Source organism: Brachyistius frenatus, unplaced genomic scaffold, assembly GCF_029030835.1.
Source record: "Brachyistius frenatus isolate BFR_SWC_R1_liver_20210118 unplaced genomic scaffold, ASM2903083v1 Contig_59, whole genome shotgun sequence".
NCBI lineage: Eukaryota > Metazoa > Chordata > Actinopteri > Embiotocidae > Brachyistius > Brachyistius frenatus.
In genome coordinates this window covers 2,044,631-2,071,439 of record NW_027210658.1, presented here as the reverse complement: position 1 = coordinate 2,071,439, position 26,809 = coordinate 2,044,631, and the positions used below count along the sequence as shown (strand labels likewise).

The 26,809-nt window shown below is 41.2% G+C and overlaps 1 protein-coding gene across 1 annotated transcript; it reads left to right on the top strand.

Moving 5' to 3' along the window:
• Nucleotides 1-26,606, top strand: ube2j1 (ubiquitin-conjugating enzyme E2, J1). Its single transcript, XM_069705888.1, has 8 exons — nucleotides 1-347; nucleotides 12,440-12,513; nucleotides 13,909-14,040; nucleotides 14,435-14,519; nucleotides 18,136-18,241; nucleotides 21,996-22,125; nucleotides 25,012-25,134; nucleotides 25,272-26,606. The coding sequence occupies exons 1-8, from the start codon at nucleotides 317-319 to the stop codon at nucleotides 25,545-25,547; spliced, it is 957 nt and encodes a 318-aa protein (XP_069561989.1). The 5' UTR covers nucleotides 1-316; the 3' UTR covers nucleotides 25,548-26,606.
• The last annotated feature ends 203 nt before the right edge of the window (nucleotides 26,607-26,809 follow it).

The following is a 26,809-nucleotide window of genomic DNA, read 5'->3' as shown; positions in this document are numbered from 1 at the left end:
AAATGACGTCACAGTGATAACATTTTGACAAACACTTTCAGAACCGAAACAGCGGAACTCTTGAGAAACAGCTCCTTGCGGCGACCGGGTTAGAATTCCCTCCGACACAAACCGAACACGGGTGAACCGGGGAGGAAGGACGACCGACGGCTTGGAGCTGTCCGACGAACGTTTGAGGACCGAAAGCGAGCTCGCCCGGCTGTTAAGCTAAGCTAATGTTCGTTGGGTAGCGGTTAGCTGGGAGCGAGCTAAGCTAAGCGAGTTTGGAAACGGAAAGTTCCTTCTTCAGCGGAGCGTCTGTCGGCCGTGTGTTAGCATGGAGAACAAGTACAACCTGAAGAGTCCAGGTAACGTCCCTCTCACACGGTGTTACCTCACTGCCGACAGTTAGCATGCAGCCTCCGTTCAAATTAAACTACTGAACCGAGACGTGTATAAACGCCTTTTTCTTTATGTTTGTGGTCGCCGGCTTCTTCCGGTTGTCAGTTACATATGGAGATGGCTTGTTTTTTTTGGTTTATTTTCTGTTTAATATTTAGAATAAAAACATCTGTGTTTTTTGTAGCCTTCTGTAACCGGTTTCTCTTCCTGGTTTCTAAGAAGACGTGTAATGGACACGTCTGTTCTTCCTGCCCGCACGCGCACACATTTCTGATTAATGGACACCTGTTTGTAGTCGGAAGAGCAATCAGACAGAAAAGATGACGTGGTGGGGTTTGTAAAGGTCCTTACTGAGTGATACTAAGGATGGTAATTTCCTTAGCAACAAGTGAGTCACAGGCAGTCGTATGAAAACTCCATATGTTTCAACAACAACAACAACAACAAAGCCGTTGATTCTGTGTAACGTCATAGAAGTGTCAATCTTTATTTTTATGAGCACTTTGATGTCAGTAAGACATTTACATTGTGATTTTGTTTGCGACCAGGTAGAGAGTGGAAGATAACAGAGAGTCCTTTTGTTTTTAATCTTTGTCCTATTTTCATTCAAATACATGATTCACTCTATTTTTATTTACATTTTACTCAGCATCCCAACTTTTTTTGAAAATAGACTAGTAGACATTCTCAACAATATCGTGCTGGAGTTTGACAGGCGCTTTCAAGTTTCTGAGTTTCTAAGAGATCATGCAACAGTTTTCTCGACAGATATCCTTTACTATCCATGAGCTGTGGATAATCGTAGAGCTGTCTGTTCTGGCCTTTTGCTGTTAATGTGGACACAGTCAGTGACCAGCTTCAAATAGAGCGAATTCAAAAGGTGGGTGATACAGCTGTTCAACTTAATTGTGTAAAACACCTTCAGTTACATGCTCTTGTCTGTCAGAAAGGTGTCTCGTCCCCAAAAGTACTGGGATTTTCTATGTTTTTGACAATGTTTTGCAATTATGCAAAACGTTATGAATTAGTAGATTAAAGAGTAGTAAAATGTCATTTTAAACTTAGATTTTTATTTAGATTCATTTTAGATGTAATTTTCATTAAAATCGACTACTTTTTAATGAAATGTATTTCACATTACATCAAGATCTACTTTTGGCTTGCCTCCCTCCATCCTTCATAGAAAAGAGTTTGAGCTGTTAACAGTGAGAGAACAGACATACACATAAAGAAGGTTAAAACTGTAGCGTTTGACTGTTGTTATTTGTTGTTGCTGCTCAAAGTGTTTTTCTTTAAAGGTTTTACAATATAAACAATATGTAAAAGGATAATAGTGCCACCAGCTGTTCTTTCTAATGTATTGGTCTCACATATGATCTACTTACTGGCCAAAGGCATCTCGTTTTAATAAAGAAACTGTTGTTGAATGAGTTGATGTGGAGAGAAAATAATTGATTGAAATCATGAGATGTCCATAAGACATACAACCTGTAAAGAAACCTTGGGACACTGTATAAAATGTAAATAAAAACAGAATGAGATGATGTGCAAATTATTCAAAACCATATTTAATTGAAAATCAAGCAAAGACAACATATCAAATGTTGACTGAGAATTTATATTGTTTTATGAAAAATGTATGCTCATTTTAAATTTGACGGCTGCAACACGTATCAAAAAAGTTGTGACAGGGTCAACAAAAGACCAAAAGACAAATAAACACCTGGTGGAACATCTGACAACTAAGTAGGTTACCATGGCAACAGATCAGTAACATGATTGTGTATAAAAATATAATTTCAGAGAGGCAGAGTCTCTCAGCAGTGAAAATGGGGAGAGGTTCACCACTCTGAAAGACTGTGGGAAAATAGTTCAACAGTCTAAGAATAATGTTCCTCAACGTAAAACTACGAAGAATTAGTGGATTTCATCATCTACGGTTCATAATATCATTAAAAGACTCCGAGAATCTGGAGAAATCTCTGAACACAAGGGACAAGGCTGAAAACCAATATTGGATACAGCATCATATGCTGTCATCCAGACAACGTCTCTTTCAGGGAAGGTCTTGTTTATTTCAGCAGAACAACGTCCAACCACATTCTGCACGTATTCCAACAGCATGGCTCCGTAGTAGAAGAGTCCGCTGATAAACTGGCCTCCTTCAGTCCAGACCTGTCAATCATTGAAAACATCTGGAGCATCAGGACATAAAAAATACAACAAAGGAGACCCTGAACTGTTGAGCAGCTGAAATCCTTTATCAGGCAAGAATGGGACCACATTTCACTTTCAAAACTCCAGAAACTGGTCTTCTCAGTTCCCAAACATTTACAGAGTGTTGTTAAAAGAGGTGACGAACACAGTGGTGAACATGACCCTCTCCCAACTTTATAGAGATGTATCGCTGCCATCAGATTCAGAATGAGCACATATTTCTCATTAAACAATTACATTTCTCCGTTTCAACATTTAATATGTTGTATTTGGTGTATTTTCAATTAAAAATGGGTTTATGTAATTTACAAATCATCGCATTCTGTTTTTATTTACATTTTACACAGCGTCCCAACTTTTTGGGGAAACGGGGCTTAAATCAATCAGGATTTAATTATTTTCCAGACCTACATTGTGGTGCTGATTTGGAAATTTAATCGGATTTGAATGTAGAGTAAATAGCATGGGGCCTTATATTGATCCTCTGGTTACATATTTTAAACATTAGGCGATTGATTTGAAACCGCTGAAAACAAGTCAGAGCTCCACAAACCAGATCTACTTTAAACCGGCTGGAGGCAGAATCAACAAAACCAATGGAAAACGTTGTATTCATAAAAATAGAGACATCAGAAGCTGACAGATTTTCAGAGAATGGTAACAGGCTGGAGTAGGAAAATGAATATTTTTAGATAAATAAACAATATTTTGAAAATATATTAATAAACTGACAATGTCCTCACCAGAAAACCTTGAGTTTGTTTCCATATTGACTCTTGACTGGCTTTTATCACAATATTTTACTTTCATCATTGCCATATAAATATGTATAGCTTTTTTTTATTTGATACAGAAGACAACTAAAAATATGATGGTGTTCATTGTTTCTGTGTACGACAACTATTTCTACTATTTCTATACTATTACTACTTTTCAACTATTCAGTTTTGAAGCTGACTTCTGCATTGTGTCCAACATAGGACTTGCATTACATCCCGCTTTGTATTTAAAATAAATGTGTTTTACAGTCCTAACCACAGCACATTGGCACATATATGTATGCTCTGAAAGTGAGTCCCTGCTGTGGGTCCTGGCCCGCCTCTCTTCCTCCTCATATCCCGTCAGTCTCAAATGTATCTGTCAAATACAGCTATAAAATGCCCCCAAAAATACGTTTTAAAAAGATAAATAATTTATGTGCTTTTCATTGCAATGGTACAAAAGTTGTGACATTTATTTCCGTCAGATTGCTGACTCATACAGTTTCCCACAAACCTGGTTCAGATATTAACAGATTCTAGACAATCTCCTCTCCACAATGATGAAAATACATCTCTACTGCCTGCATTATATGTTGCGATACGTGTAAAATCATGATAATTTCATGAGACGAATGTTTTTCCCTAGATATAAAGAGGAATAATAATAATAAAAAAGAAATGCAAGTATCATGAAATGAAATGATGAAATTTTGACAGCCTAGGCTGTCCTAAAACAATGAAAACATTGCATCAATGGATATGAGCTTAAAAAAAAAGAAAAAAAAAAGAGAGAGACCGGATGGAGGCATGATTTGAGGTGGATTTTCTTTTAGGATTAATTGTGTAGCCCTATTTGATGGTCATGTTCACCATGCAGGATGTTTTGGATCTATTGTGGCTGTTGGTGAACTGTCTGGTGTGTAAAATCGACTTCTTTTCTTTATCGTACGCCGCAGTTTTCACGATATTCCGTCACTGACCACTCCGTGGAACCGTCTATGTTTCACCGCCCAGCTGAATGTTGTGGAAGCAGCGGCAGCAGCAGGATGTCATTTAAAAGCCCTCTGAATTTATTTCCCTGCCTCCTCGGTGCCGGTCCTGTCTTTGGTGTCCTTTTGTTATTACGCAAGAGTGTCTCTTCTTCCCCTTCTGGACCTGCTGTGAATTCCCGCTGGCAAACACTCAACATTTGTTACGTAACCTAGATGATTTCGGCGTACGATGATTATCGTCCCATCGCCTCGGGCCAGTGACCGGACCTCTGCGAACCCGGCCAGAGGCACTGTGTGTGTGTGTGGGGTGGGGGTCGGGGGGTGTGGGGGGGGGGGGGGATTTTCCTTATCAACTCTGCTCACTGGTAGCGGAAACGAGACAAAAATGGGCACGGACGGAGATACTCAGCAGGGGATGAGGAGCACTGGAGCTGCTGTCAGAGTACATCCAAACACTGCAGAGATGGTGGTGTGAAGAGGAATAGACACCCCACCCCCTCCAGCTCAGCGTCCCTTGGTATTACAGTTTATTTACAGTGCTGCAGTACAGTGTCTCTTTCATGTTAGTGCAGAAAGTCGTGTGCTGTTTAGTGAAGCAGGAAGGCTGTTTTATTTATAGAAACTACATAATGCTCCCAATCTAACCATTTCACCTGTGGATGAATATGTCTTTCTCCTGTTTTTCCATAATATTGATGAGTATCTTAATTTAGCTGAAGATTATAATGACTATTCAAGATTCGTGCCCCTTCCCTAATACGGATACATATTTCTAAGAGGTTATGACACGACAGTTTCCTACGATGTTACATGCTTTGCTGTGAGCTTCACATCATGTAGGAAGAGATATGAGATAAGTAAACAGAGAAAAAGGTTTAAACAGATAAAATGATGCAGTGAAAGAAATGGATGAAAAATAAGTGCGCTCATGTCTTCCCTGGCTTTCTATAAAGTCTGAATCCTCTGTTTGGCAATCAACTATTCGGCAACTAAACCATCTTGCAACTTTACATAACTTAACCACAATTCTATTTTGCATAAACATCAGCTCTTTCACTTACATCAGCCATTTGTGCAACAGTTGTTTTGGTCCTTTGCCCCAGCTGTGCTCCTCTCTTCAGGAACAGCCCTATCAGAGCGCTGGTCCAGCTGAGACTCACTCACAGTGGAGATTCTCTTCAATTTAGCATTTATCTAAAAAAAGCAACAAAACAAAAAAAAGAAGCACAAAGCAATCCAGTTACAACAGTAAATATCAGAACTTATTTTCTGTATCTACACATGTTCCCTAAATGCCTTCTGCAGTGCACACAACTCCTGCGTGGCCAAACTGGTTTAAAAAGTGGCAAATAAATCGTTTTAATATAAGATTTAACTAATAAAATCTAGTGTTTCCCTTCGATTGGGACCCCCTGAAAGAAACCACAGACTGTATATAAAAGTGTTCGTAGCTTCCGCTCTCAAACATGAGGACGATGCAGAAGTGTCTTCAGCTGCAATACCACCGAGTACCACTAGAGGTCGGCTCCAAAAATCCTCCGGCTCCATAGACTCCCATTCAACTTCTCTCATCAAATCCAAAGTGAATGAAATGTGTCCATCAGTTATCTTGGTGTTGTTAGCTAAAGTCACTCCTTCTTATTAGTTTTCTGGAGGTCCATCTGAAAATAATCCCTCATTCATTAGAAAAGAAGATTCAAAAAGACCTGTTTTTGGGGGCGTGTCTGTTTGATTGACAGGCCTGTGGTGCAGTCAGGTTGCAGTTATCGGTGGGCAGGACTTAGTATCAGGTTTCCAATCAGATCGGTCAGATCCACCGCTGGCTCCTCCCCCAGCTCGTCCAAATATGGTCACTCCATCCAAACCGCTCCGAACCAGCAAGATGGTGACGGACAGAATCTGAACTGGAGGATTCATAATGTTCACAAACCAACGATGATGTCAGTGATGGTCGATGGTTGGTTGCCTCCAACTTATGCACAGATAATATTCTAGTAGTCAGAACCTCCATGTCTAATATGTTGGAGGACGTAGTTCTGTCCATGGAAAGCGAAAACTACGTCCACCTGTGTTTGTTGCAATATAAATAAAGAGAACAGTGTTTACTTTGGTGTTTGAATGGCATCTGAAGCTCAGACAGTTAAATGATCCCGTTCCTCCGAGCTCCATCTCCATCACTCACCAGCGGCCAGCACGGCATGCTGCTGACAGGACAGCTGATTTTACAGCTGCTTCTCAAAGAAACAGATAATTTATTGAGGAATATTTTTGCTTCAGTTGACGACATTTACCATCAACACTGACTGGACATCCAAATAATAAATGGAGAATTTCATCATATTACTTTGTGGGCTTTATGAAACAAAATAGTTTATGTGTGTTTAAATGTGTTCTAACGGAGTAAAATTAAAGATTATCAAGTCATATCAATTCTTTGACCGTCCTCGGGCAAAGTTTGTTTTATTTTTTATATTATTATTAGCAAAAGGAACACAGCAAGAACAAAGTTACCAGCGGAAAATAAGGCAAAGTTAGACCACGTCATAAAACGTCAGATACTTTTGTTTTGAAAGTTTCTGATCTCCTAAAAGTCTCCCTTTGTGCTGCTGGGCTTTTTGTTTGCAGGTCTGATTAAAATCAATTTACTGCTTTTTTTTTTTTTATATTGCATTAATCGCAATTTTTTTTTTTTTAACTCAAGCAAGTCCAGTTTCCTTTGGATAACGTAGATCTAACATGGCAGGTGGCGGACAGACGGGTTTATTGTGTAATAATGTAGAAACACTGCTGTACTGGAAATATGAGGACAGCAGAGACAGACAACACAAAAGTAGCTGCAGCCGGGACCGACGCACTTATAACAGACAGGAACTGATTATCTCCACACAGCTGGCAGCATTTTAACATGTTGTTGGTGATGTGCGACAAAATAAATTTGTTCTCACAAATTATAAATCCCCATCCACAACGAACTGATGGAACAGCATAAATTAATTCATCCCTTCTTCCTCTTTTGGACGACAAACTACCAAACTGTTCAGACAGTCCTCGGCTGGTTAAACCTCTTCTAGCTCTATGCTAATCTCCCTTTCACAACTTTCTACAGCTTAACGAGCAGCTGTCACCGCACACAATGAACACAATTGAACACTGAGACTTCTGGTTTGGACAGTGTTACACTGTAACGGCTCCCCGTGGTTCAGTGGAACGCAGATATCTAACGGTGGAACTTAATGAGCGAGCGCTAACACTGAACGCTGCTTTCTGACTGTTGTGCAACACAAGGTTTACAGAAACTGACAGCGTTTGTTATTTTAACACCGTCGGACTGTTTCAGATTAGACAGTTTACCATTAAATGTGCTGCAAGCTAACTTTAAAAAACAACCACGAGCTTCCACCAGAAGTTTCCTCCCAATGGAGGTCTGGACCAGATCTGTAAGTGTTGACGTCGTGGTGTGATGTGCAGTCGGGGGTGTTGAGAAGATTCTCTGAGCTGTTGCTGTTGGACTTCATCTCTGGATGATCTGTTCAATGCAGCTCAACGCCACTTCTGTCCAGCTTCCATCTGGCTTCGGTAAAAATATATTAGATGTTTATTTTTAGCAGAGCGGAGCAAAGAGCCCCTCTTGGATGCTGATGACACTCACCGTGGTGATTCTAGCGGATTCACAAACATTATCTGGAACGGCAGCTCCAGTTCAGATTCTGTCCGTCACCATCTTGTTAGTTCGGAGCGGTTTGGATCAGGAAGTGACCATATTTGGACAAGTTGGGGGGAGGAGCCAGCGGTGGATCTGACTGATCTGATTGGAAACCTGACGATACTACGTCCCGCCCACCGATAGCTGTAACCTGACTGCACCACAGGCCTGTCAATCAAACAGACACGCCCCCCAAAACAGGTCTTTTTGAATCTTCTTTTCTAATGAATGAGGGATTATTTTCAGATGGACCTCCAGGAAACTAATAAGAAGGAGTGACTCCAGTTCACTCTCGTATGAACAGGAGGAGGCGGGGAAACTTTGAAAACACACACAGACTCTTTCTTGATTCCTTTTGTTTGTCCGAAGCCGAATTTCTGTGGTTGCTTCATGTCTTCTGTGAAGAGTCTGTCCTCGGGCAGATTGAATGGACCCGTGTTCTGAGAGCGGCGTGGTGTCCGGCCGTCTCTCTGCTGCGCTGCTTCACTTCCCCTGCAGTGTTTCAGCTCTCCTCGCCTTCATCACTCTTCTCCCTCCCATCCGTCCCCTCGTCTTCTTATCCTGTGTTCATTTCACGGTCTCCACTTTCAGCTCGACACCAGAGGAGTCTGCGCTCGCTTCAGACTCCCAACCGGTTTTCCCTCGATGAATACATCTTAGTTCTGCTTTCTTTTCACAATTACTGTCCAGTTTTCAGCCGTGTCCTGTTGCAGCCGGCTGGATGGAGTGTAAACACAATCTCAGGAAGGCCTGGAGGCAACGTCTTCAAACTCTGCACAAATATGCAGTTGGACTGGAGGATGAACTGATTCGATTTTGGTGGTTCAAAGGTCAAGATTTCACAAAACATGCGGCCATAACTCAAGAATTACAAATCTTGTCTGCTGACGTGGGTGGGCGGGACGTAGTATCGTCAGGTTTCCAATCAGATCAGTCGGATCCAGCGCTCGGTCCTCCCCCGACTTGTCCAAATATGGTCACTTCCTGCTCCATATTTGTTGCAATATAAACAAAGAGAACAGTGTTTAGTTTGGTTTTTGAATGGCATCTGAAGCTCAGACAGTTAAATGATCTTGCTCCTCCGAGCTCGAGAGTTGAAGTCTACCATCATGGCTACAACATTGTGGTTTATCAGAATCATCGTTTGAACATAAACACTCAACAGAAATATAAACGCTTTTATTTTAGCTTTCATTTTTGACAAGTTGAAGTCAAAGACTTCTATTATGCAGACTTCTATTATGCAGACAAAGGTTTATTTCTCTCACGTTGTGTTTGTGAGCACTTCAGCTTTCACAGGATATCCATCCACCTGACAGGTGTGGTGTATTTTAGTTGAACATTACTTATATGAGTGAAGAAAGATGTGGATTTAAACTGCAGCTTGTCCGGTTGGGGATGCACACGAGCCCGAGGCGGCGATTGTAGTTTGAATGTGTGATTAGCACTTTGTTAACATGAGGCTGAGACTGTGACATCAATCGTGACCTCGTGTTGGAGGATGACGACATGTTGAACCTCAGGCGTTTACTGAAAGGACTGACCTGTTGTACTCTGACTGGAGCGGCTGCTGCTTGCTCGTCAGCATCACATCAAGCTGTGACCCTTTGACCCCCCACCCGCTCTCACCCAACAATCATCACCATCACCATCAGCTGGTGATGATGATGGTGTCTGTATTCAGAGTATTGCAGCAATGTGTTACAGGCGGGGTCATGACACAAGCGTTAATGCTGCCAGATGTTGTTTTGCCATGTTGCATCATAAACTTACAAAATAAAAGCATTAGTAGTGATTGACCTCTGAAACACAACCTAGAAAATGGGTACTTTTTCTCTGCCGCGAGAAAAGTTCTATGAAGCCTGCAAGAATGAAAATGAACACCTTTGACAGGAAATTTAAAGAAAGTTACGGCAGGTCAAATCACTCGTGGAATAAAGATCTGAGATTCACCGAAAGATGGACAAGAAAAGAGCCAGAAAGGAAACCTCACTGTTGGAGAGCTCCGGACTGCAGAATGGCTGGAGGCCAATAACGCTGAGCTTCTGTGAATGAGACCTGATACCAGAAGCTGTGCCAGCAGCAGAAGTCTCTCAGAGAGACGGTGAAACCCTGTAAATAAAGGAGGAGAAGGAGAGTCACCGAAAACATTCAGAGTGGCCAAGAAAGGAGGAGCAGAGGCAGCTGGAGGAGAAGAAAGAGCTGATGATGGAGAATAAGGAAGTTCACCACTGAAAGTAGATTGGGAAGAGAAATTTCAGGAAGGGATATATATATATATAGTCCTAACATAATATCACGCCATATCTGGGTATTTTTGCCATCATGATATTTTTGCCAAAATACTTAAAAATATTTTATTAATAATTTTTAAACAAAATAAGTGTTATGGATTTATATTTCAGAATAAACGTAACATTATTCCTTCAAAATTTCAGTAAATGTATGTTCTGCAGTTCTGCAACGCAACGGTATGACTTCATTCTATAAATGAGTCAATAATTTGCCTCGATCACAATATTCATTTATTCTATCATCTGAAAAATTCTAGCGGTATTTTGGTGAAAGATCTGATGTGGCACACTCCTACCTCGGACTTCAATACACTCGAAAATGCTGCTCTTCGACATCAACTCGCATTCATGGATGTTGGTGAAATTAACCCGTCAAAATTCTCCAACCAATAGATGTAATAAGATGTTGACTATTAAAATCGTCACCGCCTCTCCAAGGCCTCAGGAGATGAACTCCGCTTGTATTTTTCTTGGAGGACTTTTGGAGTTGATAGATGTACCAGCGTCTCATTTTTTTATAATATCTACATAATCGTTGCAAAAGGAAAAAATGATTTCCCATGTTCGATTTCATATGATAGAATAATAATAATAATAATAATAATAATAATAATAATAATAGAGGACTACTGTAACTCCCTCCTGGCAGATCTACCTGTTAGTGCCATTCGTCCTCTGTAGCTCATCCAGAATGCAGCAGCTTGACTGGTCTTTAACCTCCTAAATTCACTCCCACTACTCCGCTCCTTCTCTCCTCCTCCTCTCCTCCGCTCCTCATCCGCTCCCTTCACTGGTTACCAGTAGCTGCCCGCATCCGTTTGAAAACATTGGTACTTGTGTACCGTGCTGTGAACAGATCGGGTCCAGTCTACATCCAGGACATGGTCCAACCCTACATCCCAGCCCGCTCACTCCACTCCTCCTCCTCCTCCTCCTCCTCCTCCTCTACATCCAGGACATGGTCCAACCCTACATCCCAGCCCGCTCCCTCCGCTCTGCATCGGCCAATCAGCTTGTTGCTCCTCACTGAGCTAAACACTCTACAAAATCACGACTGTTTGCTGTCCTGGCTCCTAAATGGTAGAATGAGCTCCCCAATGACATCAGAACAGCAGAAACTCTGTACATCTTCCGCCGCAAACTAAAAACACACCTCTTCAGACTTTACCTTGAATAGGAAGCACTTTAGTAGCTTAAAATGGAACTTACTTATAGAACTTTATAGTTTGGCTTTCTTGAAGAAAATTGTACTTTCTTGATTCTTGTTGTTCTGAATTTGTACCCTCATGGTTGAAATGCACTTATTGTAAGTCGCTTTGGATGAAAGCATCAGCTAAATGAAATGTAATGTAATGAATGTAGATTTTACCATTGCTAGCTGGAATATTTTTTTCAGTATCGCGAACAATTCCATTCAACAATATTAAAATACAATACTGATGATGTGACTGCAACTCTGCATCAAGTTGAGACTATGAGGTCAATGTGAACTCATTTTCTTCTTTAGCAATTCAATGGGATCAAGTTAAGGAAGAAAATAGTAATTCATACAGAGTATTTATTCAAGTGTGCAATACATGAGGACATTAAAATGTTGTTATATTCTATGTACAGTAGAAAAATCCACTATAAATATAGTGGCTTATGAAAAGATCCAGTCAAGCAAAAAATACCGTGAAACTGACCAAACCTTAAAAAGCCCTGTGATGAATGTGTCTGATTGAACGTTCCCAGGTTGGGTTCAACCATTGTAAAAAGCTGGTCTAGAGCCAGCATTGTTTTTGCGGCCTTTTACTCCTCCAGCTGTCTGAATAAGTGTGACAGTCGTGGAGCTTTGTCTCTCTGCTCTTCCCATCTGTCCATCCGTGTTAACGTCCCGTTACTGTTTTCACCCTTCTGGAGAATCAGGAATATCTGCCTGTCCAACCGCTGCAGTTGAAACGGGTTAAGTCATATGAGTGATAAGTCAACACGTGCTGTGTTGGTTGTCTTGCTGTGAAGGATGCAAGAGGTCATCATGAAGTGATCTGTTTTACCTGCTCACGCTAACCAGATTTATTGTGTGTGTCTTTGTTTGATTGAAACGAGCAGCGGTGAAGAGGCTGATGAAGGAGGCAGCTGAGCTGAGGGATCCCACCGAGCACTACCACGCCCAGCCGCTGGAGGTGAGTTCACCACAGGACACAACGCTGCTGCAGCAGGGAAACTCTGGTTTCATCCAAATTCAGTCACCGTGGTCAGTAATAACACCGGGCCATCAAAAAGTAAAACTCAGGTGGGACAAAAATCACAATCAGAAGATCAAATACAGTATGTTCAACGAGCCTTTAAGTGAGTCAAACTGATCTGGATCATTTAACAAAAGAAAAGAGTACCATTATTTATTATTTCCCAACCAACCCTTTGAAAACATCCGTCACAGCTTACAAACCACTGCTGTTACTTTAATTTAGCCGTCTGCCATTTTATATTGTTCACTGTAATACTGTAATAATTTGTTATATGGTAAAATAAAATATTGTAATAAAGGCATTTTTCTTAAATTTGTTCTTAAGAAATGTCCTCAGGAAAAGTCTCTTCTCATGATGAGTCCTGGAGACTGTAATGATTAATTCTCTCTGCTCTGAGCAGCGACTCGGTTGAACAATTACTCTCATTTAATTACAGAACAGGAGCAGAGAGGAGCTCAGCGTTTTGGGTCTTGTAGGTTTTGTGCTTCTTAAAGTCGTGCAATTTAAAATTTTCCAGCGTGTTGACCAGGTATGAAGTTTAGAGTTGCCTGCGCTGGACATGCAAGGTGTTCCTGATCAGCGGCAACACAAACCAACCTAAACCATGGCAGCTTCAACTCAAAACCTGGAGGCCTTAAAGTCGAAATGAGACAAGTACTCGGCTGAAAGGAGTTTCCAGTACGGATAATGTACTGAAGTCTGTATGTGCAGCTGACCGTTTGAAGTAGTTTAGCTTCTAACTAAGACATTGCTGTGACGTCTCAGACCAGCGGAGCAACGTTACCAGCTCCTTCTGAAACGTACTTAAATTTAGGATTCAAACGGGTCATTACACTTCAAACGTTAATTAAAGTTCGAATATCGTATTGAAAAAGAGAGCCTTAAAGCACACACTGGAAAAGAAACATTACAATTAATAAGAGTTTGTGACAAAAGCATGTTAACAAAGAAAGAGACATTTGAGTTAAAATATAGATATTCATAATTTTAAATGCGTAAAAGAAGTTTTCATGTTAATAGAATTTAGTTTTCTTTATTAACCCTTTAAAAACACACCTATTTTTTAGACTTCTGCTCAAAAATTGCAAAAAGAGTATATCTCTGCAACCACAATAAAATAATAATAATAATTTAAAAACAAATATTTTTAATAATTAAGGGAACGCTTGTGAGATTTGTTCAGATGTGTAAATATCAGTATATATGTCCATATTTTAATAATAGTTTAGTCCCTGGCCCCCAACTGAGGGTCTCTAGGGCTTAAAGGGTTAATTAAAGTAACTGCTCAGCATGACCACAGGACGCATGCTGACATGTTTCCTCCTGCAGGATAACCTCTTTGAATGGCACTTCTCCGTACGTGGACCCCCCGACTCAGACTTTGACGGTGGGGTTTACCACGGCAGGATCGTTCTCCCCCCAGAGTACCCCATGAAGCCCCCCAGCATCATCCTGCTCACGGTAAGACGCAGACCTGTCGCTGTCGCTGAAACACAACGGGAAGGTGTCAGATCAGATGATCACAGAGCGGGGGACGGACGGCGTGGCATTTAACCGGCATTTCTGGTTGCATCACATTTAGTGACAGCTGACGGGGGAAAACCTGAGCTGTCAGCACCACGTCCGGGGGGTGAGGGGAGGTGCGGGGGTACTGTGGATGAATAAGGGATTGTTTTATTATATTCCCGTTTGCTCACCTGCACTAATGACCGACAGATGAAAGACAGAATACGTTGTTGTCGTCTTTTACAGTGTTTGCAGACACATTTAATGTGTCTTTATTATTTAATTGCATTTTGTTACAACTTTTCAGAATGTATTTTTAATTTATTTGACTCCCATCATCCCCTCAAAGCCAAATGGAAGATTCGAAGTTGGGAAGAAGATTTGTCTGAGTATCTCTGGCCACCATCCTGAGACCTGGCAGCCTTCATGGAGCAGTAAGTGTTCTCCACTCGTCTCCACATGCAGCTCCACACTTCATATTCTTAGTTTTCCTCCAAATTTAAGTCAATGTTTTAGAAAAATCTTCACTGAGACCTGTCACACAAATTTCAAGGAAAAATAAACCAGCAGTAATTTACTCATAATGAATTATTGGGTTAATAATAAGTACAGCAGCAAAATCATGTCCAACTCGTCTCTTTTTAACAAATAATTTGTAATAATTTTGATTTCTTCCACTTTGCTGAGTTCAGACAGATTCTGCTCTGCTGCTGCCAGTAAAACTGAACACAACCAAAAACCTCTCCTCCAGTAAAGATCTTCTTCGTCTATAACTAAGAATAAAATTATTTGCATTCGAAACCAAAAGTTCAGTTTCATAAGTACAATTCTGAATTCTATGATCAAAATGAACAAACCTGTAAGAGCACATCTGTTTATAATGTAAATAATCTTAATTCATTTATTTTTACTTACAAACTTGATTTTTGATTGCAGTGCAAGAAATTTGCTCTCACAACTTTTTTTTTTCTTTTGCTTGCATGATTAAAGACACAAAAAACCTGAAAAAGCTTAATTTATCCAAACAGCAGGTAAATATGGAGGATGGTTCCAGTTTATATCGACAAAGTGTTTGCTGAAATCTTAAATATATTTACTTTTTTTTTTAATAATGGTATGCCGATTTTAGCGTTCACTCTCACATTACTGTCCAATTAAAATCTTCAAATTTACAAGAGTCTTTAAGAAGGAAATGTGTAAAAACATCTAAATTCAGCCAAAAAAACAAAATCAATGAGTTCTTAGATGAACCATGCGTCTTTAATTTTGGTCACTGAAATTAATGAATACTTATTGAGCTACTGGTGCTGAATCTTTAGTTCCAGACGTGCATATTTATACCTCCGGAGCCCAAACTAATTATTTCTACAAAGAACTCGTTTTAGTTCTCTACTTTGGCTGAGTTCTACTTTCATGTAACTGCTCAGTGACTTCCATCAGTGGGAACACAGTGGGAGACGCTGCATCTTCCTCAAAGCGTTTGTTCCTGCTGGTTCCCTGTTTCAAATACATCCGAGGTAAAGGTTTCTCTGGACCTTTTTTTAACCCACACACTGCAGGTTGAATGGCTGAACATGCCTCAGAGGTTTGACTTCCCCTGCTGGGTTCAGAGAGTGTTGCGTTCGAGATGTGTCTGATCGTGTTGGATGATCACAGGAGGCCTGACTCGATAATTACGCTCTACTACGTCTACTACGAGTGTACGACTCCTGGATTACACTCACTACTGTCAGCTTCTGCATCAGTTCATGTGCTACACCTACTTAATAAAGCATTTTTAACTATTACAAACCTTCACTCTGAAGGGTTCCTCTGATTCACATATTCCTATTTATTTAGATCTGGATACTTTATTTATTTATGAATATGTTGACACATTTTGTCAAGCTGTTTTCTGGTCTGTTTTTATTTCATACAATTTGCATTTGAATATAATACCTGCAGTATTCTAATGTTCAGCCAGGACAGAATCTGAACTGGAGGCTTCGTAACGTTCACAAACCAACGATGATGTCACTGATGGTTGATGACATCACTGATGGTTGATGGTTGGCCTGATCTCATCAGACTTACTGCTGTTAAAACTGTTATCAAAGTAAAATGTGCTTCTGCTTCTACTTTAATATACTATAATTAATAACTCCCACAATCAGACTTCACACGTAACTTCACTTGTGGAAACGACTAACTTTCTGCTCCTACTTTGTTTTCTCTGGTTACTGAATTAACAGACAACTGATTTCCTGTTATTCCCACCGCTCGGTTTGAAATGGGGCAAATGTTGAAAAGGTTCTTGACGTATGGGTTGGTGGATGTTGAGGTCTGGATCATCCTCCTGTTGTAGAAACTAGCCTCTTCTCATCTTCATTTTCTTATATTTCCACCTCCATACTGAACAGTTTCAAGGTGCTCTTTTTACCGAAAGCGAATCCTTTTTTTTTTTTTAAACACACTTTAAATTTTTGTGGCCACTCTATTAGACCTAAACCACTGTGGCTATCCAGATGTTGCTCTACATATGTCACAGGTTAACTGTAATGATGAGGTTACAGTCTTTAATGTTGATCAGGCCTGTACGGTGAAGAGAGTTCCACCTTCCTGTAGCTCCCTGGAGGTTTGTGTGTCTCCGTGTCCAGCAGACCTGATGTTTTATCTGCACGTTGTCTTTCACATAGTACAAACTGACAACTGGAAGTGCTTTGATGTCTTTTTATAGACTTTTGTGATGTGCAGGCGTCAGTCGGCTGAGTTTCAGATCCTCTTTCAGCTACTTAGACGTTGTCAGGTGTTACAGCAAGGTTTCAGTTTGACTCGGAGAAATAGAAGACCTAATAATGAAATGAAATCCCAACAACTTCACAATGTACTGATTGTTTGTATTATTTAACTTTTGCACATGCCACAATCACCGTTTATTTTTTCTCCGTTTTCATTTTAAGTAATAATTTTTCTGGTGGTTTCAACACAGGAAGCCGTGTGCACCGTATGGTCGGCGTTCAAAGGGTTAAGTCGTAAAAACACTGTTGCTAGGCAACGGCACCACAGACAGTGTCTAGAAGCCACCGAGGCTAACAGTTTATCAAGCTAACAGGAAGTACAAAGAGGGAAGAGATGAGGTCGTCAGGAACATCTTCCTCAGACGTAGAATATTATTAGTAAAGTAAAGTTATAAAGACAAACTCTACATGAATAAAATTATGATATATTATCTTAATATCCAACCAAACATGAACTTCCACGACCTCTGACCTTTCTGTAAACGTCAGCAAACACGTCACAACTGGTGAACTGGAGGCTGACAGAACATTTAGAGTTGTGACATGGTGAACACCACCAGAGGGTGCCGTTCATACAGACTCTTCTCTACATGGTGAATACGAACACATCTGAACACAGCAAAAGGGAACCAACGAACATTACTTTACATTATTACTTTTTTTTTTTTTTTTAATTTTTTTTACTTCAAAATCAACTAAATGTGCAGTTTGCCCTGGAGGTGGGGGCAAACTGTTGCACACCACTGTAATTAATAAAATAATCTACAAGTTGCAGTATTCGACATCTCTGATGTTATTGCAGACAACGACAGGAGAAAATCAACAACAGAGCACATTAAATTATAAAGTCTTCAATCATATGCTCAGACATGCAACCTGGTCAACCAACATTCACATCTAAAATATTAGTTTGCAGTTAATGTTGTCCGTGTCACTATTTTTGTTGTTTTAATCAAATCCAATGTAAATAACCTTTAAAGTAAGCTTTTTAAATGGCTTCTCCATTCTTTATCCAGTGTGTTGGACTGATCGCAGCACAGCCAGTCACAGCACAGACACAACACACCTGACCCGGACCTTATTGTCGAACACGGCCGTGCCAGCTGGAGGATGTGTGAGTCCAGCTGGATGTCCTCATGGAGGCTCAGAAAACAAAGCATCGCTCCACTTACGTAACACGACCACATGTGCAGCCTGTTGGGTCGTTTAACCTTCTGTTTTACCGTGTGACGTTTTTAATTTCTCTCCTCTTCTTGTTTGTCCTCTCTTCCAGTCCGAACCGCCCTAATAGCTATCATCGGATTCATGCCAACCAAAGGAGAGGGTGCGATCGGATCTCTTGATTACACCCCCGAGGAGAGGAGGGCGCTCGCCAAAAAGTAAGATTTGGTAGATGAAAGTGCTGCCAGTGCTCTGCACAGTGTGTTGTGTTAATGCAGTGCTGTGGGTTGGGAATCCTAATGAGATAAGTGTGTGGGACAGCGTGTGTCATGGCCGATGTGATCTTCAAAACGGGATTAGCGGAACACACACGAGGACAAGATCGCTGGTCAGAACGCATTTAAACAGCAAAGTCTTCACAAGTAGGCAATGAAATCAGCACCTGAGCCTCGGTGGATGCGACTCCAGATCATCACCTGCTCATCAGTCCCTCCAGGATTGTTTTGTGATTGAAAATGTTTGATTTTGGGGCAGATTTTTCTCAAAAATTGCGATAAAACAAGTTTTAAGTGTTGTTGTTTTTTGGGGGGTAAAATTGCAAAACAGCTGCTTAAAGATTAATACATTATCACTTCCTTTGATAATCAGCATGCTGCACATCACAGAAATATTTTAGTTATCATTTTTGGAATTTTTTAATCTCTTTTACTTTTAAATTTTTTTTTTTTATCTTCTCTCATTTTAACTTGGAGAATCAGGAGGCTGAAAGTTACTGAAGCTTTACCAAAGTCTTTAAATGCTGTTTGACTAATATTAATTCGTCAGATAAGACTGCTGCATGCACAAAAACAAAGTGCATTCCCTGACGGTTACTCCGTTAGCTGTTAAAATAGATGCCGTCCACGTTGGCGTTGCCTAGCAACGGTGTTTTTACGAATTAACCACGAGCTCACGAGGTCAAACCTGAACGCAGCGAATGCCGGCTGGATGACGGCAGCTGGGAGCAGGTGAGGAGGCTGTAGAGACTTTGGGGGGCAGACGGGGTGACAACGGGAAACTAACTAAACCACGACAGAACCAACTGGTATTTTAAAGTAGTGTGTCGGAGCCGGTCCCGGTAGTGCACGATGACAAAAATTCATTATCAACACAACACCAGTCTCCAGAGGGAGCATGAGCCTGCACGCCGCTTTCCATTTCACACCACATTTCCCCCCCAGAGGAAACAATACCAGCGGAGAGGATCCTGCTCAGGTCGCCCCTCCATTCGCAGATGTGAGGGGGGCTCGTGATCAGCCAGCTGTTTAATTAGCACATGGAGGATGAAACCCGCTGATCTATAAATACTGATAATGATGGAAAAACTTTCTCTCATCTTGGGGTGAAGCCTGAGCTAGAGCTTGTTTTTAGGAGGAACTACACTGAATGAGACTGAAGTTATTTAATACTCGTCTCACAGCCGGCTTCACGTAGAGGCCGACGTTCTGTGTGCACATCAGTTTCTTATAAATATTTAGTTGTTGCTTGTTTGTCAAGCTTTTTCTCAGTTAATACGTTATTCATTTGGCAGTTTACATAACTATGAACCCGATTCTAACAACTCATTGGAAATGTAGTGTTACCCTGTGCCTCAACAATGATGACTGATCTGATTTGACACCTGACGATACTACGTCCCACCCACCGATAGCTGTAACCTGACTGCACCACAGGCCTGTCAATCAAACAGACACGCCCCCAAAAACAGGTCTTTTTGAATCTTCTTTTCTAATGAATGAGGGATTATTTTCAGATGGACCTCCAGAAAACTAATAAGAAGCAGTGACTTTAGCTAACAACACCGAGATAACTGATGGACACATTTTATTCACTTTGGATTTGATGAGAGAAGTTGAATGGGAGTCTACGGAGCCGGAGGCTTTTTGGAGCCGAACTCTAGTGGCACTCGCTGGTATTGCAGCTTAAGGCATTTCTACATTGGAATCATTTTTTCAGATCTGGAAGCGACGAACACTTTAACATACAGTCTGTAGTTGAGAGCCAACTTGCGCCAACAGAGTGGTCTTCAAAAGGGGAGTACTTTATCTCATGTATGCTTAATATTTACTTGGTAATACAGTGATGTTTTTAAGGGTATACGTGTTCCCCACCGCCTCCCTCCCACTTCCTGACAGTTTAAAGCATCAATAGAAAATGACTGAAGTAGAGAAGAATAGAATAAAAAGAAAACCTGCCTGCGTATTTGGCTCTACTGAAGCATGTCTTCCTTTGATATCCTCTCCATGCAGTATTGAGCCCTGCTGTCACAACGACGGCACACTACAGTCGGGATCCTTTGCAAGGACCTGATATGTGAATGTGCCACAGGTGGTGAAGGCAGAAACCAACCTGGCAGCGGGATCCACAGTGATACACACACACACACACACACACACACACACACACACACACACACACACACACACACACACACACACACACACACACACACACACACACACACACACACACACACACACACTCAGCGTTTGAAGCTGGAGACTCTGCCAGTTTGTTTACAGGATTCATTCATGCCCTGAGAAATATGATCGGCTCCAACTAAACACCTTCAAAGCTTCATAATCAAAGTGGTAAACTGGACCAGCGCCACACGGTGGTATAGGCTTGTTTGGCAGATACATCAACGGGCCAATCTCTGCATGGGCTCTGGGTACTGATCCTCCGTCTGCTCTGTCTTTCTTTGTTAACGTTGACTCTGACCATCAGCTGGTCTAAACTGTGGCTCGGTACCGAACGCTCTGCTGGTGAACGGCTCCGCGATCGTTTATTTACGTGTTTATTTTCAGTCATTCTGAGAACATTTGTCGCAGCAGCTTTAAGGGTAAGGATTGAAGTTATAACTGAGTTTAGATTAAACAACACTGTCAGATTATTATGTCTCTAGGTTTATTTTTTTTTATAACTTTAACCGTTTTATGTTGATACCAGCTGGGTGAGATGCGAGCCTGAATCAATGACCACACATCTGATTGGTCCTCACTCACCTCTTGATTGAGATGAAGTAATTGTTAGTGAGCTCGGAGAGATCCACCAGAGAGAAGAGGTCTAAATCATGATGTCTCCATGGTCCCTGGACACGGGACACATCTGCAGAAAGGATGGTCCATAATAGTAACAGTTCTATTAGGAAATAAGTCAAAGGAATAAGAGGCCCATATTTCATTAAAAATAGGACGAAGACAACATATGAATTGTTGAAACAGAGAAACTTTGTGCTAATAAAATGTATATTTGGCGAATGTATGCTCTTCGACAAAAAATATTCACAAATCATTACATTCTGGTTTTATTTCCATTTTAAATGGTGTCACTACTTTTTGGGGAAACCGGTTGTACAAAATAAATACAAAATACTGGATAGAAATATTTTTGAGATGTATTACAAAATGTGCATATTTAGTCCAGCAATACATCCATGAGTACGAGTACTTTATTATAGTTTATGTACTCCTGACAGTAAAATAAACTTATAAATCTGTAAAAACAAAAAAAACAAACAGCCATCATGGGCTGTTTTTAATGTGATTCATGTTGTTTTTAATCCTATGACCTACTTTTATTAATGCTGTTAGTGACTAATGTTGTGTGATTTTTACTTTTATTATGTTGTTTTTGATCCTCTTAGCCATTAAAGGGTCTTCCAGTATCCTTAAAAGTGCTATATTAATAAAATGAAATGTATTATTGTTATGTAAGAAAAAAAGGTGACATACAATTAAACTGACAGAATCTTTAAAAAAAAAAAAGCACCATTTATTGGTCGTACTGCTGTGGCGATTGAACCGCTGACATGTTACGCAGTGATATTTCCTTTTTTTTTTCAGTCATAACATGGAGAGAAATTTTTTGAAAGTTATTTAATATGTAGAAATAAAAGGATGACCTCACCGTGTCCCGCTGGTCCTCCGGCAGGTCCCAGGACTTCTGCTGTGAGACGTGCGGCTGCTCCATGCGCGCCGCCCTCCTGGCTCTGACCCCCAACAGCAACCCCAGCGCCGAGGACCACCAGGCCAAAGAGCTGGCTCAGCAGATCAACTTCAAGGTACGACCCGGGGGGGAGGGGGGGGTACCGGAGGCAGGTTGGACCCACCGGTCAGAGAGCTGGCTGAATAAACCATATGTATTCACTCAATTCACAGTCTTCAATATATCATCCACATCCTTCTTAATTAATCTGCAGACTGTGACCCTTTAAAATGTATTCAGGGATTTTTTTGTTATATCTGCAGGAAGAATCAGGCCAGAAGTTCTGTTCCACTAAAACTGAAAGTTTGAGTGGAGACAAAAACCTTTAAAGAAGCTGCTCTAGAACGCTATCAACAATACATCATTTAACAAATGCCTCCAAGAGGTTTCACGTTACATTTTTACATTACATTTCATTTAGCTGACGCTTTTATCCAAAGCAACTTACAATAAGTGCATTTCAACCATGAGGGTACATAACCCAGAACAACAAGAATCAAGAAAATACAATTTCTTCAAGAAAGCCAAACTACAAAGTGCTATCACTAAGTGCCATTTTAAGCTACTAAAGTTCTACTATTCAAGGTAAAGTCGGAAGAGGTGTGTTTTTAGTTTGCGGTGGAAGATGTACAGTTTCTGCTGTCCTGATGTCGGTGGGGAGCTCATTCCACCATTTAGGAGCCAGGACAGCAAACAGTCATGATTTTGTAGAGTGTTTAGCTCAGTGAGGAGCAACAAGCTGATTGGTAGAAGCAGAGTGGAGGGAGCGGGCTGGGATGTAAGATTAGACCATGTCCTGGATGTAGACTGGACCCGATCTGTTCACAGCACAGTACGCAAGTACCAATGTTTTGAAACGGATGCGGGCAGCTACTGGTAACCAGTGAAGGGAGCGGAGAGGAGAAAGAGGAGGAGGAGGAAGAGGAGCGGAGTAGTGTGAGTGAATTTCGGGAGGTTAAAGACCAGTCGAGTTGCTGCATCCTGGATGAGCTGCAGAGGTCGGATGGTACTAACAGGTAGACCTGCCGGGAGGGAGTTACAGTAGTCCAGACGTGAGATGACCAGAGCCTGGACCAGAACCTGGACCAGAACCTGCGCCACCTTCTGAGTGAGAAGAGGACCTATTCTCCTGATGTTGTGCAGCATGTATCTACAGGAATGTGTTGTTGCAGTGATGTTGGCAGTAAGAAAGAGTTAACTGTCAAGTGTCTCCGAGGTTCTTAGCAGTCAGGGTCGGGGATAACAGAGTTGGTGAAGGTAGTCGTCAGGTCGAGGGTGGGAGAGTCTTTCCCTGGAAGGAAGAGCAGTTCGGTCTTGTGGAGGTTGATTTTCAGGTGGTGTGAGGACATCCACTGAGAGATGTCAGTTAGACAGGCAGAGATTCGTGCGGCTACCTGTGTTTCAGATCGGGGAAAAGAGAGGATCAGTTGGGTGTCATCAGCATAGCTGTGGTAGGAAAAGCCATGCGAGTGAATGACAGAGCCGAGAGAGTTGGTGTACAGAGAGAAGAGGAGGGGACCCAGGACGGAGCCTTGAGGGACACCAGTAGTGAGAGGACAAGGTTCAGACACAGATCCTCTCCAAGTTACCCGGTAGGTGAGGTCGTTGAGGTAGGATGAGAACAGGGAGAGAGCAGAGCCTGAGACACCGAGGTCCTCGGTACGTTAAAGCTCTCCAGCTGCTCAGAGGGAAAAAATGCCTCTTTTCATCTTAACTTACAATTTGAGCAAATGAGATTTCACATTTGATAAACTTAAAATAACTTTTAACTTAAAAAAAAAGTTTCACTCCCAGGCTTAAAAATAATAGCCGACACAATAATCTCACTACAAGGTACAATAAGTAAAAACACCATTGAATATTTTTTTAGTCTTTGTTCTAGATAACGAAATTCCTTAGTACACTCAGATATAGTAGTTACACATTAGTACAGTCAGATATAGTACTCTTACATGGTAGTACACTCAGATATAGTACTCTTACATGTTAGTACACTCAGATATAGTAGTTACATGTTAGTAGTCAGATATAGTACTCTTACATGGTAGTACACTCAGATATAGTACTCTTACATGTTAGTACACTCAGATATAGTAGTTACATGTTAGTAGTCAGATATAGTACTCTTACATGGTAGTACACTCAGATATAGTACTCTTACATGTTAGTACACTCAGATATAGTATTCTTACATGTTAGTACACTCAGATATAGTAGTTACATGTTAGTACACTCAGATATAGTATTCTTACGTTAGTACACTCAGATATAGTACTCTTACATGTTAGTACACTCAGATATAGTATTCTTACATGTTAGTACACTCAGATATAGTACTCTTATATAGTAGTACACTCAGATATAGTACTGTTACATGGTAGTACACTGACTTCTGTAGTACTTTAATGTGTTGTCTCAATTGCATAATGCAACATCTCTGCAGCTTTAATTATTTTATTAATTATTATTATTATTAATTAATTATTTTTGTGTCCTCTGTTTAACACAATAAACACACTGATGTTCTGTTTCTTCTGCGTCGTCCTCAGACTCAGCAGTTTAACAGGATCGAGACTGTTGAGTGTTTAACACTCAGTTTATGGGCCATTTTAAATGCATCATCCTGGTACTTGTAGCTCACTGCGTGTTTCTCAGTGTGAACACACGGATGCACTCAGAATAGTGAGAGTTAGTACGTAAGTGTGCCATTTCGAAAACAACATTTGTTTCACTTCTTTTAAAGGAACTTCCTGCAGAGATATTTCACATTAAAAGAATTTCAACTGAGTTTCATTGACTGCATTAAACAGACTGGAGAAATAATAAGAAATTGTGTGTCCCTGTGTGTGTCTCCCTCTGCGTGTGTCCCTCTGTGTGTATGTCTCTGTGTGTGTGTGTGTGTGTCTCCGTGTGTGTGTGTCTCCCTCTGTGTGTGTGTCCCTTTCTGTGTGTGTCCCTGCAGGCAGAGTCCAGTCTATCCAGACAGCCCAGTGAGAGTGGAGGTGCAGAGAGTGAACCTTCAGCTGAAGGAGAAGCGTCCACATCTGGAGACACTGAAGCTGCTGATAGGTCTCAGTCTGAAGAGGTAGGTGTTACTGTAACTCTGTGGACACACGGAGACGGAGACAGAGACGGACCAGGCTATATATTGTCAAAACAACTAAACTGTTATTAGAAATAGACATGCAGAAAAACAGACCCTTTAAAATATTTCCTCCACAGACGGAGGCGTCTCCAGCTGCAGGATCCGAGGAGCCCCGTACCCCCACCCCCTCCAGCGGCTCCGGCCGTCCCCTCAGCCCCCGGCAGCGTCGGGCCCAGCAGCACTGCCAGCCGGCAGCCAGCCGGCCCGCCTTCGTCCCCGTTCCTCATCAGCCGCAGGACGAGAGCCACGCGGGCACGGCGGCCCTCATCGTGGTCCTCACGCTGGTTCTGGCCGCGCTCGTCTTCAGGAGGATCTACCTGGCGCACGAGTACAAGTTCGACTATGACTTGTGACCTCGCTGTGAACGGATCCCTCCTGATTCCACCCCAACACAAACCGGAGCGGAGCGCTGGTTCACTTCCTGCCCTCGGAGGGTCCGGACTCCACGGAGGAGAACTTTTAGTCCCCCGGAGGAGCCGCTCCTCTCACCGCACCTCCCGGTGGCTTTTAGTCCGTCTCAGTTTTACTCTGCAGAGCGTCGAGCTTTTTAAAGAACGGGAAGCTTCATCGTTTTTGATCGGCAGCCGCACACATCCCATCATCTCACGTCCCTTCCCGTGTCGCCGGTGTCCAACTGTGGCTGCTGCTTCTCCCCTTAATTAATTAAAACTGTAATATGATACGTCAGAAAGGTGGAATTGTGGGGGATTTTTGTCAGGTGGGCTCTGTTTTAATGGTTTAATCAGATCAGACATACTTTATTAATTACTATAATCATGATTATTATGAAGTCAGCAACAGTCAGTTGTAGTTCACATGTTGTTAAAGCACTTCGGTCTTAATTCTTCAATGATCCTGTTGTGTTTCACTTTAAAGGATTAATTATTAATCTGACCACAGACACACAGCTGGTTACCTGAGATGTTATGAGGGACACATCACAGAAAATAATAAGAGGATGAAGATATTTGTTTATTTTATTTCACGTTTTCTCCTCGTGAACAGACGATGATCTCTTGGAAGTCCTGATTCTGTGTTTATGAACTAAAAGAGACATGAAACCAGTCTCACTCATTGATTTGCACGAAAGATCTTTTATCACATGAACAAGTTGTTTGAATTATTCTCTTAAATTGTACATTAAGATTAAAATGTAATTCTATTATGGAAATATAATTTCACTTTATAATTTTGACACCTCGCAATATGAAGAGGAACAACTGTCGGCTGTCACAAGACAAGTCTGACTTTATCTCAAAATTTCAACTTTATTCTCAGAATTTTTTATATATTCTTGAAATTTAGATTTCATTGTCAAAACTTTTCATTTATTCTTGAAATTTCAACTTTACTCTCACAATTGTGACTTTATTCTTGAAATTTCGACGTTTTGCTTGAAAGCGAATTTAAAATTTTTTTTCTTCCTCCTCTTATTTTATTATCTGATACTCAGATCTGCAGATCTGTGTGAGGTGGAAGCTGTTAAATTTGATTCTGGTGTCCTGTGTTCTTGTGTATTTAATGAACTGAAACAGAAGCTTTCCATCTAAAGAATCACATTCATTTATAGACACGTGCAGTGTTTGACCAACATTATTATTATAAAGTGAGTGTA

What these genes read in the sequence shown, in the direction of transcription:
- ube2j1 (XM_069705888.1), top strand. Translation starts at nt 317, where the DNA reads ATGGAGAACAAGTACAACCTGAAGAGTCCAG. An exon ending in CTGGCAGCCTTCATGGAGCA is followed by an intron (nt 14,520 to 18,135) that starts GTAAGTGTTCTC and finishes CCTCTCTTCCAG; the next exon opens with TCCGAACCGCCCTAATAGCT. An exon ending in AGGAGGGCGCTCGCCAAAAA is followed by an intron (nt 18,242 to 21,995) that starts GTAAGATTTGGT and finishes GTCCTCCGGCAG; the next exon opens with GTCCCAGGACTTCTGCTGTG.